Below are 15815 nucleotides of genomic sequence, written 5' to 3' on the forward strand. Positions count from 1 at the left end.
CCGACATTAGCTTTCCCAGCCCACCCGCCCTTGCGCCTTCTAGCGCCTTCTAGCTCTTCTCTGCAGCAAGATTGTAGATCCTTTGCTGTCGTCACACCTGGATATAACACCTTTAATGACTCGGTGTATGGTGGGTTGTTCCTACTCTGCAAGTACCACATGTCACTATAGTTCCTGATTACTTAGAAAACCTCCTGCCATTTCGTTGTGGGGGTGTACTGCTCATCAGGAAGGAGAGTGGAAGTGCCGACGGGGTTTGTGTTTTCCGTGCTTCTCCTGGTATTGGGAGAGTCATTGGTCGGTAGCATTGTGGGAAAAAGTCCGGCCCACCCAATATTTCGAACTCCAGTACTCTAAGGTTGATGCTCCTGTCGAACTTGTCTAAAATTTTCGATTCAGGGTTCTCAGATTACGCTGCTCCTCGTCTTCCCATGCTCTCCTCCGTATCTAGAAATCCATTCTTGTTTCATAGTAAATGAAAACGGTAGAGGGATATAAGTGTTTTTGTGTCGTTAGTCACGGTAAGGTTAGGATACACTGTACCGTGTCAAAGTAAAGTTGAGGTTATCTTAAACCTATTACAACGAGAGTTAGAACGAGAACGTGACGTCATATTTACATTAGACGGATCCTTTCTAGCCATAACCGGAGACGCCTGGAGCAGTACAGCCACCACAGAGTTACCTACTGTAATGCAACTGCACACTACGTCTTACGGTGCCGTGTACCGGAGGGGGGAGAGAGAGAAAGCAGCGAAGGGGGGGGAGAGAGATGTAATATGGTTTCCTGATAAAGCTGTGGAGACGGAGTATGTGCTGCAGGGAGGTGGATGCACAACGCACCCAGGAACGAACGCTAACTCCGGTGCTTTACCCGTGAGGGAAACTGTGAACTCAATGTCCTGACAGGCTGGAGTTTGTGCAACCTGCACAAACACAAGCTCACCATGATTACAAATGGTGAAATACAATGTAAAATTACCGAAAAAATACCAGCTCACTAAATCACAACCGCTCAAACCAACTACAAACTACTACCGCGGATTGGGCAGAGAACGAGTCCGAGAAAGTTGCTCCCCCATGTGACGTAATATGACGCGTTTGACGTATGACGTTAAAAAAAAGCAGTTTTTAGTAGCAGAGCTCAAAACGGCTCCTTTTCCTCTGAATTCCTGCCCTTATGTCTTGTAAAACATATCAAATCCTGCATTAACATTTTTAATTGTAATTTTCAGGCAAGGTTAAGCATAAATGTAGTAAAAAAAAAACCTGCAAGTTGCTCTTTAAGCCTACTGTTAAGTGTAGAGAGGGTGACAAAGAAACCTGTATTCTGGAAGAGTGTCTTTGTGGTTGGGGAATAGGGTACTGTGAGCTCTTTTTAAATAAGATGGTGTCTGACGATTGAGAGATTTTTTTGTTGAGGACGATTTTCAATTATATTCTGCATTTTCCAGGGAGCCATTGCAGAGAAGCTTACATGGGAGAAATATATTGTTTGAAATATGCAATGAATGTGAATGTTGAAAAACCTGATTCATAGTGTGTGTGTAGGTGGTCACTAACAGGACAGGAATAAACAACCAGAAACAAGATTGATGGCAGATAGAAAGCTTACTTCCATAGTATATTTACAACAAAAGTGCCATACATACATACATCGTCATTTCACTAACTTCAATTTGGATGCTCCCAACAGAAAAACACAGTTAAATAGTCCATTTATTCAGCTCCTGGGTTGTGGTGACTGATGTCTGCAATGCTGAAGAATTTGTTTTAAAAAACCAAAGAAGCAAATGAATGTGGATAGCTAGGACTCTACCCCCAAATGGGTTCTCTAAGACCTGATAACATTTAGATATAAAAGGTCTGTAGGTTCACAAGCACGTAAAGGTGCCTCAGAGTGGAAGTTCCCAGGTTGTAAAAGAGTTTGATCATATACATTCAGTGATGAGTTTAATGTGTGAATTCTTAAAGAGATCTATCAGGATCATACCAGTTTTTAAGTGTTAATCCATTATGGGATACATTTGGTTTTGGTTCTACCAAGACCCAAGTTGAAATTGACCTGAAACATTTAGTCTGCAAACATTTTAAAAAGATAAAGTTTGACAGAATTTGACTTTCATACAACCCTGCTCTTCTGGAATAAAAACTACTCTTTAAACATCAATGGTGTGCAGTAATGAACAGGAGAGGTTGGAACAAAAATGTTTCTTAAATAAAACACCTTTCTTAAATAAACTGAACTCTGAGTATTATCCTATTAATGACTAAGCTTGCTTGCTACTGACAGTTAGCAAAGTGGCTAGCTTAGATAGCTTTTGTGACAGCATGTACCTGGCTAGCTATTGTGTTAGCCGTTAGCTAAACAGCTACAGTAGTTTGCTAGCTAGCCTCATGAGTATTCACTACATCACAAAGCTTCTAGCACCAACTGGATTAAATTCACCTTCCATGTGTCATCTCAAATTGGGTGGTGCCTCTTTCTGTTGTGACCAGACTTTAATTTGTAACAATACGATTCTAAAAATATTCTAGTATGATGCCAAAGCACCTCACTAGAGATGAAGTAAAGCACTGATCATTAGATGAAAAATCATTTATGCTTAAGTAATCATTAGCCAACTGTAATCAGAAATGACATGTAACAAAAGGAAAATATAACAAAAGCCACACTTGGTATTTAAACAGCTGTGAAAAGAAAAAAGACCAAATGTCACAGAAAATCTGCAAGAAGCAGGACTTTTGTCCAAATAAATTCAAAGCACAGGCACAGAAATGTTGCAACATGGCAAGCTGTATGTCCAATTCTCGTCCTTGTGGAACATCAGTATGCTTGACAGTTTTTTTCCACAGTGTAAGAGAGTCATGTAGACCGAGTCGATGGTGCTTTGAAGGAGTCTTCCATCTTCCATTTTCGTGCCAGATGCACTCAACAGTGAAAGGATCGATAGCTTTTGGAATATTTATTGTAGTGACCTTAGTAACTCCACCCTTTAGTAACAGACTGGTGGTGCCACGCTCTGATGAACCTTTGATTGGTAGCACTGACAAGGGAAATTGCAGACAGAAAGTCTTTGGCTGCGGCAGGGGTGGGGGGGGGAATTTCATGAGATTGTGATGCTTTATAAAACCTACTGTTCTCAAATAACCTTCTCTGGGTAAAAAGAGTCTCTGTTATACCATGGTGTTGCTTTCTCCCGCCTTGTCCACATACTGAAAGGAAAGAGAGAAACAGTCGTAAGCATCATCTTGTTGCTTTTCAGCTTCTCTGGTTTAAAACAAACAAACATGATTTGCCACAGACCTGTGAGCGCTCAAAGAAATACAAAATGTTAGTGTGACACCACTATCCTTATCATTTAGCATTTTATAATGGAAGGCATGCAGGACTAAAAAGGGACACACAACAGGTAAACAGGACAAACAGAATCAATTCCTGCCATTTTTGGTTCTATTGTTATTTACCAATTGGAATAATTCACACAGATTGACCCGTATGACTGTCAATTGTAATATCACGGTGTACTGTTACAACCCTTTTGCCAGCTATATTAGATCAACAACTGGACCTGTTAACAGTCACTATGCAATCAACCTTCCAACACAACCTATTTTGCCGGACAACATTTGCTTCCACTGCAAATATAATGAATTTATCATTAAAGGGACAACTTGGACTTCAGTGAAACTTGTTTTACCTATCATGTGTGCCTTTAGAGCCAAATATGATTTTAAAATATTGTTAAACAATGATTATCAGCTTCCTAAGCAAGAGCAAAAGCTTTCCCTTCTATCACGTTTTTAATGAATATAGTCAAATGTTAATAAAAATGTAAGCATGCAAGGGAAATATCGGCAGTGACTGACCACAGCTGCTGATTGTCCTCAGAGCCTTACGAAGGCTTTAATGAAAACACACAGACAGAGACACCTCAAAACAAATATTCCCACACAATAGCACAGTCGCAGCATATCCATCAGCCACAAGCAGGCTAAACCTAGGAGTTTTAGAGTTAAAAGTGGCAGTCGTTGCGGACCTCATGCATTTGAACCTCTAGAGTTAATGCCATGACAACCCTGACATCACAGCATTTACAAAACACCCCTTAGCAGAAATAGCAATTCAGAAATAGACATTCCGGAAACGTTTACTCCGATTTTAAGTCCTCCTTCAAGTGGATAACCAATCCACACCAACTCACAGTACCTTTTCATTAAAGCAGCTGTAGGAGCTAAGCTATTATTGGATCGGGGGGGGGGGCATTTGTTTATTCTTTAGAGGACGCATTGTTTGAACAGGGTAAATAATAAACAGGAAAAGCCATGCTACGTGTAAACAGGGCAGAGCTGCAGGGGGGCAGCAGTGCCGGGTGATACGTACTGCGCTGATGAAGGGAAGGTTCAGGATGGAGCCGAGGACTGGTATTCTTCTGATGAAGCCCACTATAACTGGGAAGAAACCCCTGGATGTGAGGAGAGTTCAAGAGAGAGAACGAATGAGAGGAAGAGATAAAAGCAAAGAAAGAGAAGTTAGTAAGCATTCTAATAAAGATAACTGCATGAAACAGAGAAATGCAACACAATTAAATTAACAACATCTATATAAGCACGAATATAAATGATTTGCTTTTAACATTAAAATGCCTGTATTATGTGTTGCTTTATACTGTTGATAGTTAATGAAAGGAGGTACACGACAAACAAGTCTTAAAGCATGCTAGTATTGTCAGTATGCTTTGTTCCCTCTTTGTTCCCTCGTACCTAAACAAGAGGAAAAAGCCGTAGATCTCCAGCACCACTCCGATGATGGGCCAGCCGATCAGAACCACCAGCACACCACCCAAGAAGAAGCTGGTGGCCTTAATTTTATGTTTCTGGAAGAAGAACCGGAAGGTCCTCTCCAGCCCGATGACAAAGGAAAGTCCAGCAACAAACAGGATCTACGGAGAAAAAGGGGGAAGAGAGTGGTCTTTTTGAAAAGTGAGACCGGCAAAGCTGGAGGAGAGGAAACTTCATTTGATCAGTGCAGCAAAACTTAAAGAATATGTCAGTTTGACGGCTCAGCTGGTGGATTTAATGCAAAGAAATTAGGTGAAACCTGTTTCTAAGACATATGATATCAGTCCAATGAGATGAATACACTCACATTTCCAATAGCCAGGAGTGCTTTGTCAAAAAACAGAATCATCCCGAAGAAGAGGAAAAAAACGCCGAAGCCTGTTAATCCCATTCCAATCTCTGCAACACAAATACACACAACAGGAAGGTTACACTCTGCTGTCAGATATTGTTACATAAGCATAGATTTGGAATATGAAGCTGAAATATGACTGGCCATTATTTGACACCATGGCCATTTTTCTGCATGTAATGGACTGTTTACCTTTAGCTCACTTGCAGATTTGTATTGTTGTTTTGAATTATATTCAACACTTAAATCAGACTTTAGTTATACCTCGAGTAAATTCACAAGCTGCCTCAAGTCATTCAAGCTAGCTGCATCAATCCTTAAAATCAAACATATCATATATATATTATTCTGAAATGGGCCAATCTGCGAAATTAGTGATTTTACTCTTATTACTTTATGTACATTTGTACTTTTGCTTGAGTAACATTTTGATTGCAGGACTTTAACTTGTAACAGAGTATTACTAAACTCTGGTACTTCTACTTTTACTTAAGTAAAAGATCTGAGTACTTCCTCCACCTCTGGTAATTTCACTGGAGCTGGACCTCCATTGTTCACTTTCCTTTCAAGCTAGTCAAACTTAGAGATACGGAAATACAACATGAACGTGTGTTACTTTTAATCAACAGCTTGTTATAGTAGTAGGAGTTAACATTTAGCTTTGTGGGCCATGGGTAATGGAATGCCATGGGGACAATGTAAGCTTACTTTCCTTGCACTGAATGCTAATTGCTAGTTAACTCACAGCTACAGCTTGAATTCATAGATGCTTAAATATCAAGAAGTCTTACTCTGGGAGTCCGTTAGCGAAATCATCTTGACGGTGAATAAACAGGTTAATATACACTATAAATAGATAATATTTAAAGTAACATTCAAGTACTCTTCTGAGAACAATTTAGATGACAGCTGCCTCTGCAGCAACAGCCACGTCTTCCGGAAACACACCCTCTCGCGATGTCATCTTCCGGAAGAGCGCCGTGTCGCATTCAACGACACTCTCGCTGTTCATATTGTTGCATAGTGTGAGAAGCCACTGAAAGTAAAAGTAGGCCTACGAGTAGTTTTTGCCACAGTGTGAATGAACTATTTAATACAGTTTATGGACCTGACCACCTACTGCATGTAACACTCATGTAAAATCCTTATATCGCTGAAAGGAATATGAAAAACACTCAAACAACCACTTTGCAACTCTATCTACTCTATCTCATAATTTGCAATAGTGTGTGCATATGTGATAAATCTAATATTCTATTAAAAAACACATATTGGGTTGCATACTAATAGATATGAACAAAAAAGAAGAAACATCTAAACTCTCGAAAGGTAATGTCATTTTTTACTGAACGTGGGTCTTGAACGCAGCACACTCAGACTTGGGGTTTGGGCTTGAGCTGGATGGATAGAAATGAATGGGAGCAACAAAGGTTTGAATGGATCTGCTTATCTCAATACATATAATTATGCCATGGGTTTATAAAGAGAACTCTGACTCAATATTCATCTTAGGAAGCATAGAGTCAAATTACAAAAGGCAGTTATATAAAGGGTCAAGAATGGAACAGAAAGAAGGACGTTGATTAGATTTGAGAAGAATGAAATGGCACTATGTTCCTTCTGTGGGGAAGTCAAAGGGGAAAGTGTGGGAAGTGGGAACTGTCGAGTTAAAGAAAATGTGAAAACATTTATAAAATTGCACCATGTATGACACAGAAATTGAAAAGCTAATTGTAGTTTAACTTGACAAGGATAGTGGTTACAGAAGAAGAAAGCGTAAGATATACCAGGAAGGCACTGTTTACTGTTTTTAATGAAAGGGATGGTAAGAATAATTGTTTTAATCATTATATATTTTTTTTATTCAAGAACATATATGAACATCATATATTTTGTATACAAAAACATGTGGGGTAGACATATTTAGTAATACAAAAAACACATATAATATTAAAACAAAATACAGATCCACATCCACACACATCCATGAGGAAAATGACAAATATAATGCACTGTCTTGTACACTAGGTGGCGGTATGCACTTTAAGGTGTGTGCGATCTGCCATTAAATCGAGAGAAGAAGAAGACTTTCCAAAGGCGGTCTGTTATAGCAACCGTGAAGTGGATTCACCAACAAGAAGGCTCTTTTACACCCACGAATGGAAGTTGCTGAATGGTTAGTCATACGTACTTTTTGCTTTTTAAATGGCTTATCCCAGGCGTATGAAATGAGCTAATGTTGCCTACATAACAGAGGGGAAACGTTGAAAGTAGTCAAGCTTTATTTAGTTATCTGGAGAAGCTGGCAGGTGCATGAGTGTTGAAGTCGGTTAAACAGGATGCTCTAATGTCGCTGTGAGGGTAGGGTACAATTAACATTAAACAGCTAAGTTGGATGAACCAGTTGCATTTTAACTAACTACCTAACGTAAATATTGAGTAAGTTTAGATGTAACTTTGGTTATTTTTTTTCAGGTTAAACTGCCTTCATAGGTGAACTGGCAGTGATAAATACATAGCATGTCAATGTTTCACTTGATGACGGCCATAATAGCTTTTTAGAATCTAACTAATATTATATCTAACTTCCATTAGTTGTGGGATATTAATTCACATGATCCTTCAACGAGAGTCAAGGTGCCATCAGAACATTGCTAAATGGTTAGTAGTACCCAGAGTATGGCTCATTCAGAAACATTAATAAAAAGTGGATTTGAAAACTGATGTTTTTGTTGAATGTGTCTATGTCTTACAGGGAATCCTTTCAACATCTCTGACAGTCTGGTTGGCTCCTTCCTGAGCAATATCAGTCTGGCAAATATGGATTGTGGTGGAGGAACTAATGGTAGGTCAGAAACAGAATATGCATGAACATTTGCCGAACCTCAGACTAAAGAGTGCTAAGATGTGAACCCGCACACGGTTCCTTTGTTAATCCTGCAGTTGTTTTTGCATGAGATGTCGTGGTTTCACGGGGCCCGCTGAAAGACAACACCCTGCCTCTGAAGGGACGCTGGGGGAGGGACAGAGAGATTGAAATGAGATCATTAGTTGTGGAGGTGTGATCATGTGTGAGACCTGACAGACACCTCCCTCTTCACACCATCAGGATAATGCTAATGAGGCATCCACACCTATATGTTGTTTTAAAACATAAACAATCTCTGTACGTTTTGACACTGTTTCAGAAAAATAGTCACAGTAAATAGACTGCATTTGCATCTTATTTCCATTCATACTTACAACTTGTCGTGGCTTCCTTCCTTATTTCTATCAAGCCTTAAATAGACATTTGTAAATCGTTTTCTTCCTTTATATTTGTGTTACTTACAGTTGATGAGTTGCTCGGACTCCGATAGTGGGATGATGTTGTGCAATGCTCAAAATAAAATAACAAACTTTTTACACATGCAACAAAGAAATACAATAGTCAAAACAAAGAGGCTAAACTCCAATAAAATAACAAACAACCTAGGTATTCTTTCTTGCTTTCTTTCTTTGTTAAGGCTTGTTAAATGGTGGTTGATTGTGCCTCGACGGTGTCTTTCTAACAGGTTGCCCATCACTGTCACTTTCGAAGAGGCGCCGTGGGAATTGTAGTCTTTAATGCTCAGTTGACTACAGACGTCACGATTAGGTGGCCTTCCTTATAAAAACAAAATACTGGCTCTAACGTAACTCATTAACTGTTTTCCTGGTGTGTTTGTACCTTTTTAGACGTGCAGCAGGAGCTGAACTCTGTGGAGTCAGAGCTGGAGTTGGTGGAGCTGCAGATCTCCGATCTCCAGGAGAAGCAAGCTGAGCTGAATGAACGGAAAAATGCCCTGCTGCAGGAGCTGGAGGAGGCCTGTGATGCCGCACAGCCATCATCGTCTTCCTCAAAGTCATCTGGAGCCACTTCTGTTATTAGCAAGCAGGAGATGCTGCTATATGACGGCACAGGTACTCTACACACATGGCTATACAATTCAGATTCCATAAGGCAGTGGGTTGTCTCTGTTTTCCCCTATTATACTGTTTTTCAATATATTATAGGTCTCAGATATATACAAAAAAATAAATGTCCCTGAAGTGTTTGGCTGAAATACCAAACAGATCACCCATTGTAGCATCCCATAATCCCCTCTGTTTCAGCCCTGTTTCAAAATTGCTGCTTACCTTGATTGGTGATTGGCTAATGGCTACACAAGCCAACAAAAATCGTTATGACATCATAAAGTGGCCAAAATCTGATCAGCTCATTTTCAGACAGGTTTTTATAGAAATGGATCAGGACAAAAAGTGAGCGAATCTTTTTTCCTGACACTTTCAGAATCTCTACACACAGAGGGGACACATGTTGATGGATAAAAGACATGAAAAGGTGGATTTTGTATAATAGGTGACCTTTTAAATGTTTGGTAGATTTTCCATGGTCTGAAAATTTGGAGCAGCACCTGAAGGACACGTTCCATCTCTCCACGTTCAGACCACTGCAGCTGAGGGCCATGAACCTCACTCTGTCGGGCAAAGATCTGTTCCTGGTGATGCCCACAGGGAGAGGGAAGAGCCTCTGCTACCAGCTGCCAGCAGTCTGCTCCAACGGTACAGAGACACACACATGAGATACACACATGAGATCATTATGTTGCTTATTGACTCTGAAATCACATGTATGTTTGTGTCAGGTTTTACACTGGTTGTCACCCCCTTGCTGTCCCTAATGGAGGACCAGATCATGTACCTGAATTCCATCGATGTGGCAGCAGTCATGCTAAATGCGTCCAGTAGCAAGGTAACAGATGGTTGTATTTGACCTCACACTTCAGTCTGTTGATCTCTTCCTTAACTAATCTTCCTGAAAACTGAAAAAGGATTTCCACCGAAAAAATAGTTTAAAAAATGACATTGAGGACCCCCTGTTGGAGGCCAATGCTTTTATTATTAGTATTAGAGGCCATTTCGAAGGACAATATTTTTTGGCTGAGTAAAATCTATAACTCACAATCTGAAACAAATGAAAAAGCAAAATGTATAACCATTTTTTTTTAGGAGCACGCCAAGAGCGTCATGGCTGGAATGACGGATCCGAAGGCCCCTTTCAAGCTGCTGTACGTGACTCCAGAGAAGATTGCCAAGAGCAAGCTGCTCATGTCTCGATTGGAGAAAGCCTACAACGCAAACCTGCTGAGTCGTATCGCTGTGGACGAGGTGCACTGCTGCAGCCAATGGGGACACGACTTCAGAACAGGTGAGAGGAGGAGGGGATATAATCATTCCAAGGCTAATTTAGTAAGCTGAATGACACAAAGTTTGTTTCTCTCTCAACTTCTACAGTATGTATTTATTATTATGTTGTGTTTGTCTGTGCAGATTATAAACTGCTGGGTATCTTAAAGAGACAGTTCCCCAAAGTGCCACTACTCGGACTCACAGCCACAGCGACCAGCAGCGTCCTCAAGGACTGTGAGAAGATCCTGTGTGTGCCAAAGACCACCACACTGACCGCATCCTTCAACCGGACCAATCTCTACTACGAGGTGGGACCCATGGCAGCTCTTAACACAACTATCAGACCCTTTAAAAACATTGAAAATGCTGCAGTGACACTTACAGTTTGCTTGTTCCTCAGGTCCGTATTAAAGATTCTAACCATGAGGCATCAATAAGTGACATCGCTGCTCTGATCAAGAGCAAATACAAGGATCAGTCAGGTACTGCTGCCTATTAAGACGCTATCTAATGCATCACATTGAGGCTTATATGTTCCACAGAGGGATTAAGATGTATATTTATTCACATAAACAGCAATAAGGCTTTATATATTTTTTTATTTGTGCTCCACAGGAATCGTGTACGTGTTCTCTCAGAAGGATGCAGAGTCGGTGTCGGCTGAACTCCAGAAGAGCGACATCATAGCTTTTCCCTACCATTCTCACATGGAGCCCGCAGATAAATCTCGCATTCACCGCAAATGGACCGCCAACAAAATCCAGGTATGACACACCTACCTGTATTTCTTTTCGTTGGGTTTTTTTTTCTGTTTAATTAAATCAAGCCATGATTTGCTTGGTGCATGCATGTTTACACTGAACGTGAGCCACATTTTAGCCTTGTGTCACTCGCTTAACACTCACAGATTAACCTCCACGTAGATACCAACAACTTTTCATCAACCATGACCCAAGTAACCACTTTTGCTGCTTTGGACATGTTGTGGTCCCAGATATGTTGGGAAGCTAAACGACGCAAATTTCTCCCTCGAGTTGACGCTTTTCACATTTTTCCACTCCTGTTATGCGATTGCTTTGGCCTTTTCTAGGTGGTGGTGGCCACAGTGGCGTTTGGCATGGGCATTGACAAGCCTGACGTACGGTTTGTCATCCACCACACCATCAGCAAGTCCATCGAGAACTACTACCAAGAGAGTGGACGCGCAGGTACACACCATTCTATCCAGAGAGAGTACTTGTTCCTTCTCCTCTGGTATTTTTCTATCTCAACATTTCAATCTGTGTGTCTCCAGGCCGGGACGACCGCCAAGCAGACTGCATCGTGTACTTTGGCTTCTCCGACATCTTCAGGATCAGCACCATGGTGGTGATGGAGAACGTTGGTCAGAAGAAGCTCCTGCAGATGGTCGACTACTGCCAGAATGTTGACAGGTAGCGCGCCAAAACACACAGTGCTTTTTATAGTGTGATCGATAGCTTACGCACAATGACTTGAATGCATGTTTGCTGTGTGAAGGTGTCGGCGCTCTCTCATGGCCGTTCATTTCGATGAGATTTGGGACGATGAAGGATGCAACCAGATGTGTGATACTTGCCGCCATGCAAAAGGTGCTAATGTCTTCATGTTTTATGTGTTCTTTAGAGATGTAAAAAAAAGCCCTTTTCTCTCTTTGAATTGGTCATAATCTGACCTTTGTTCCCTGTAGATTACACCACAGTGGACATCACCGAGCATGCCAAGCAGGTGGTGCAAATCGTGGAATTAGCGACGTCAATGGATGAGAAGCTGACTCCTCTGAAGGTGGTGGAGACGTGGATAGGGAAGGGACCAGCCAAGCGCAGGAAGATGATCCAGACCACCACTCTGCCTCGGCTGCAGGCTGAAGCTGTGATAGTGAGGCTGTTGCTGCAGGGATACCTCAGGTAAGAAAAAAAAAATAGTATACTATAAATATGTCTTTTGAGACCGTTTAGTCGAGTGAGTAATTCTGTCTGTGGACTTCAGAGAGGATTTCAGCTTCACTCCGTACACCACCTACTTCTACTTGAAGTTGGGTCGCAAAGCTCCTCTGCTGAAGGTCGAAACACACACACTCAAGATGAACATGAGGACGACAGCGAGTGGATCTGCCGTGAGTAAATGCTGCCGCAGTGATCATTCACAAAGCAGGTTTCCCACTGTGTAGTATTGTAGAGCAGTGGTTCTTGACTGGTCAGGCCTCTGGACCCACTTTTTCCTTAGTCAATAGATCGCGACCCGAAATGTTTAACCACTCAAATCTATCCAACAAAAAATCGTACAGTAATATACTCTTTTCAGCATACATTATTAATTAAAGTGAAGTACAGTGCATATATCCCTTATATCCCTTCACAGAACAAAAGTATGCTTTTAAATAAGGTTTAATGAGATGATGGAATCAAAGCTGAATTGAATAACCTAAAAAGGTCCACGTGCTGAAAACCCAACCCCAGAAGGGGGTCTGGGGCGATTCTCCCCCAGGAGATTTTTTGAAATACTAACATATAAACTACCCATTGTGGTACACTCTGAGAAGAAAATAAATAAATCTATTACTACCCGACATATTAATAATATTTTATGCCATTGTTTGTCTTTCACTTTGTTCTGACAGCTGAACTTGGTGCTCCACACAGAGAGAAGAGTAAAGAGGATATAGTCTGTGTGAATTACTTTAAATTGTGGGTAAGGGTAGATAGCTCCCATTGTTCTGTGACCTGTCAATCATCAAACCGGGGGTCATATTTCATTATATGTTCATTTTTATCTGAAGTTGTACCCATGGATGTATAAAGAATAGTTCTACCGCAAAGTTATTCTCCGTGGGGACTTCCGGCAACAATCTTGATTCTGATTGGCCAGAAGACTCGAAAAAACATCAGCAAAGATGTTTTATTGAGAAGATGTTCACTACGTGACAGAAGTTTTCAAAATCGTTCATGGTCTCCAGTAGTTCCAGTCCAACGCCTACTGCATGCACAGCGTTAGAAAATCGGCCTTCAAACATAAAAGTTTGACTTTTTCCCCCCCGCAAAAAAAAAGGGAATCTCTTTTTTTTCTTCACTCACACATCTGCGACCCACTCGAAACAGGGTCGCGACCCACCAGTTGAGAACCACTGTTGTAGAGCATCATACTCTTCAATTGTTTTAACTGCTGTAAGTAGTTTGTTTAGATTTTTTAACCAAAGATAATACTGAACCTTTTCCACATTTCTTTCACTTTAGATTGCACTAAGTAAGTTTGTAAGACTTCTACAGTTATGCCCTTGTGTTCTTAAAACAGCTCAAAGTGGTATTTAAAAAAAAGTCTCTCTTTGTTTAGAAAAATGTATAAGCATTACATCTTTTTAAATGGAGTCATTCACAGTATGTGTTTAACTTTAGAGAATACAAGATAACGTATCACAGTAGAGGCGCATAATACAAATATGAACCTGAAAAAATAAGCATTGTAGTGTCCCGAGACTCTCTAGAGCTTTTCTATTTAACCACCATGTCATTGCCACTGCTAACAGCTTATTACGCCTTCAAGCTTGGGGGAGATATGAGCGATTTCCTATGTTGATTACCATTTGAACCTCCAGACCGTTCTGCATTTTAGAGAGAGATGTAAACAAAATGTCCTGAAAGAGTACAAAAAGGGCCTCTGGGATACAAGGAGGCTTCTGTTTGTTTGTGTTCAGACTGTAGTGTCCTCCCCTCTAGTGTTCCTCAGTCAACTCCATGTTAATCATCTCAGGTAAAGACTGTTGTTAATGACCTGCAGGTAAAAGCTGTGAGTGGCAAGGGCCAAGCCAAAGAGGGAAAGAGATCAGTTCAAAGTGCTGGAGATGCCCCTGTGTCCAAGAAAGTCAAGACAGACCTACCTTAACCCCCCCCACCCTGTCCAGAAGACAAGCTGACAAAGTACAGTCCATCATTCTTCACTCTGTTAACAACTGCTTCTGTTGGCATGGTATCATCTCACTGTTACTAACCAGCAGGCTTGGGCGATAAAAGGATACTATTGGGACCTCAACCCCCAAAATGTGATTGAGCAGGTCTTCTATCTTATATAAATACTATCTTATTTTGATTTGCAAATAGTATTTAGAATTGTGTGAAAGCCCTATGACCCACTAGGCAATAATAAAAGCTTTCTATTCTATATCTTACTCGGACAGTTGTAGAATGTATACGTCGCCCAAGCCTATTACCCATAATCTCCGGTGTTAATGTCCATACCTGGAATGTAGCATCCACTAACATTTCATCGCACGGGGGTCTAACATAATATTATATTTTCACTGACTAAATGGAGAGGTGAGCTAAATTACATGATATATATTCCTCTTGTTTGATGGTACAATACTTGTATTAATTGAATATAACTCTAAAAGGACATTAAATAATGAATATTATGGTGACTGCACTGGCCACTGTTGTACACTGACCTTAGTGTTCCATATTGTTTACAGGACATATCAGCCAACGAGGAGATGGATGTGATCTTTGACCCCATTGTTGTGGGCAACAGCTGTACCACCCCACCCAAACAGAAACTATTTAAAGAACAGAGCAACCTGACCAGGAAACATGACCTGCGAGAGGAAGAAAAGGACATGTCCATCATGCCTCAACATGAAATTGAGGTTGAAATAAATATTGTCGTTAACAGTGACTGTCAGAAAACTCCAGTTAAACCCTCCAAATGCAAATCCACCACCCCTCGGAGATTGAGGAGGAAACCCCGCCAAAATGTAGCAGCTGAAGATTCTCCATCCCCAGCTGGAGACACTGCCACCAAACCTGTCCCCGGCTCTCCATCCCATGCCTCCTTCATCTCTGACACCGCAGCTGAAGAGCTCTGTGATCTGAGGAACTACTACAGCAAACAGCTTAGGAGGATAAACTACGTTTCACATGAGTACCTGGGGCAAGATTCGGAGCCTGGAGTGCTGGCGTGCATCAGGGAGCCGCTTCGGAGCCTCCGCCTTCCCCGAGGGGGGACCATCGCTCAGACGGCCCGCAGCCTGTGGACACGGGTCAGCGGCAGGAGGAAACTGGTGCACCGATGACATCACAGTTTGAAGTTCAGTCGACTGCACTTAGAGAGAAAGCTTGTATCTGCTGTCACAGTCAAATAAGCCACTATGAATGAGTGTGACTTTAGAGCCACCTGGTGGTAGTATGACAGAACTAACCTGGTAGTATTAGGATGATTACAAATCATCACCTAAAAGTTAGTTTTTTTTCTACAAACAAAACATTTGCTTTAGAAATGTTGAAAGCTGCTGTGATACAACAATAAGTGCCTCTGCCTTTAACTGTCCTTTATAGGTTCAAAGACATTTTCAATATTTCATACCTCAACTGCTCTGTTGCCAATTGATGAATATCTTCTAA

The 15815-nt window shown here is 41.1% G+C and overlaps 2 protein-coding genes across 5 annotated transcripts; one reads left to right on the top strand and one right to left on the bottom strand.

Annotated features, from left to right (window-relative positions):
• Window positions 1-1591: 1591 nt before the first annotated feature.
• Window positions 1592-6150, bottom strand: golt1ba (golgi transport 1Ba). Of its 2 annotated transcripts, XM_010789303.1 has the most exons (6): window positions 5985-6150; window positions 5149-5240; window positions 4764-4942; window positions 4384-4465; window positions 3870-3904; window positions 1592-3215 (listed from the first exon to the last, which is right to left on the bottom strand). In XM_010789303.1, the coding sequence occupies exons 1-5, from the start codon at window positions 6007-6009 to the stop codon at window positions 3896-3898; spliced, it is 387 nt and encodes a 128-aa protein (XP_010787605.1). In that variant the 5' UTR covers window positions 6010-6150; the 3' UTR covers window positions 1592-3215; window positions 3870-3895. The 2 variants fall into 2 exon arrangements, with proteins under 2 accessions (XP_010787605.1, XP_010787603.1); XM_010789301.1 differs by lacking the exon at window positions 3870-3904 and having other exon boundaries at window positions 5985-6149.
• Window positions 6151-6577: 427 nt separating this feature from the next.
• On the top strand, window positions 6578-14974 carry recql (RecQ helicase-like). Of its 3 annotated transcripts, XM_010789305.1 has the most exons (17): window positions 7185-7369; window positions 7789-7854; window positions 7949-8038; window positions 8911-9135; window positions 9598-9777; window positions 9861-9967; window positions 10225-10423; window positions 10546-10712; window positions 10805-10886; window positions 11020-11168; window positions 11495-11612; window positions 11699-11837; window positions 11923-12014; window positions 12113-12329; window positions 12412-12538; window positions 14197-14336; window positions 14888-14974. In XM_010789305.1, exons 3-16 carry the CDS (start codon window positions 8014-8016, stop codon window positions 14299-14301), a joined length of 1932 nt encoding a protein of 643 aa, XP_010787607.1. In that variant the 5' UTR covers window positions 7185-7369; window positions 7789-7854; window positions 7949-8013; the 3' UTR covers window positions 14302-14336; window positions 14888-14974. The 3 variants fall into 3 exon arrangements, with proteins under 3 accessions (XP_010787606.1, XP_010787607.1, XP_010787608.1); XM_010789304.1 differs by lacking the exons at window positions 7185-7369; window positions 7789-7854 and adding an exon at window positions 6578-6623; XM_010789306.1 differs by lacking the exon at window positions 7789-7854.
• Window positions 14975-15815: the final 841 nt, after the last annotated feature.

The sequence above is a fragment of the Notothenia coriiceps genome, unplaced genomic scaffold (genome assembly GCF_000735185.1).
Source record: "Notothenia coriiceps isolate Sejong01 unplaced genomic scaffold, NC01 NC01_scaffold00032781, whole genome shotgun sequence".
Lineage (NCBI taxonomy): Eukaryota > Metazoa > Chordata > Actinopteri > Perciformes > Nototheniidae > Notothenia > Notothenia coriiceps.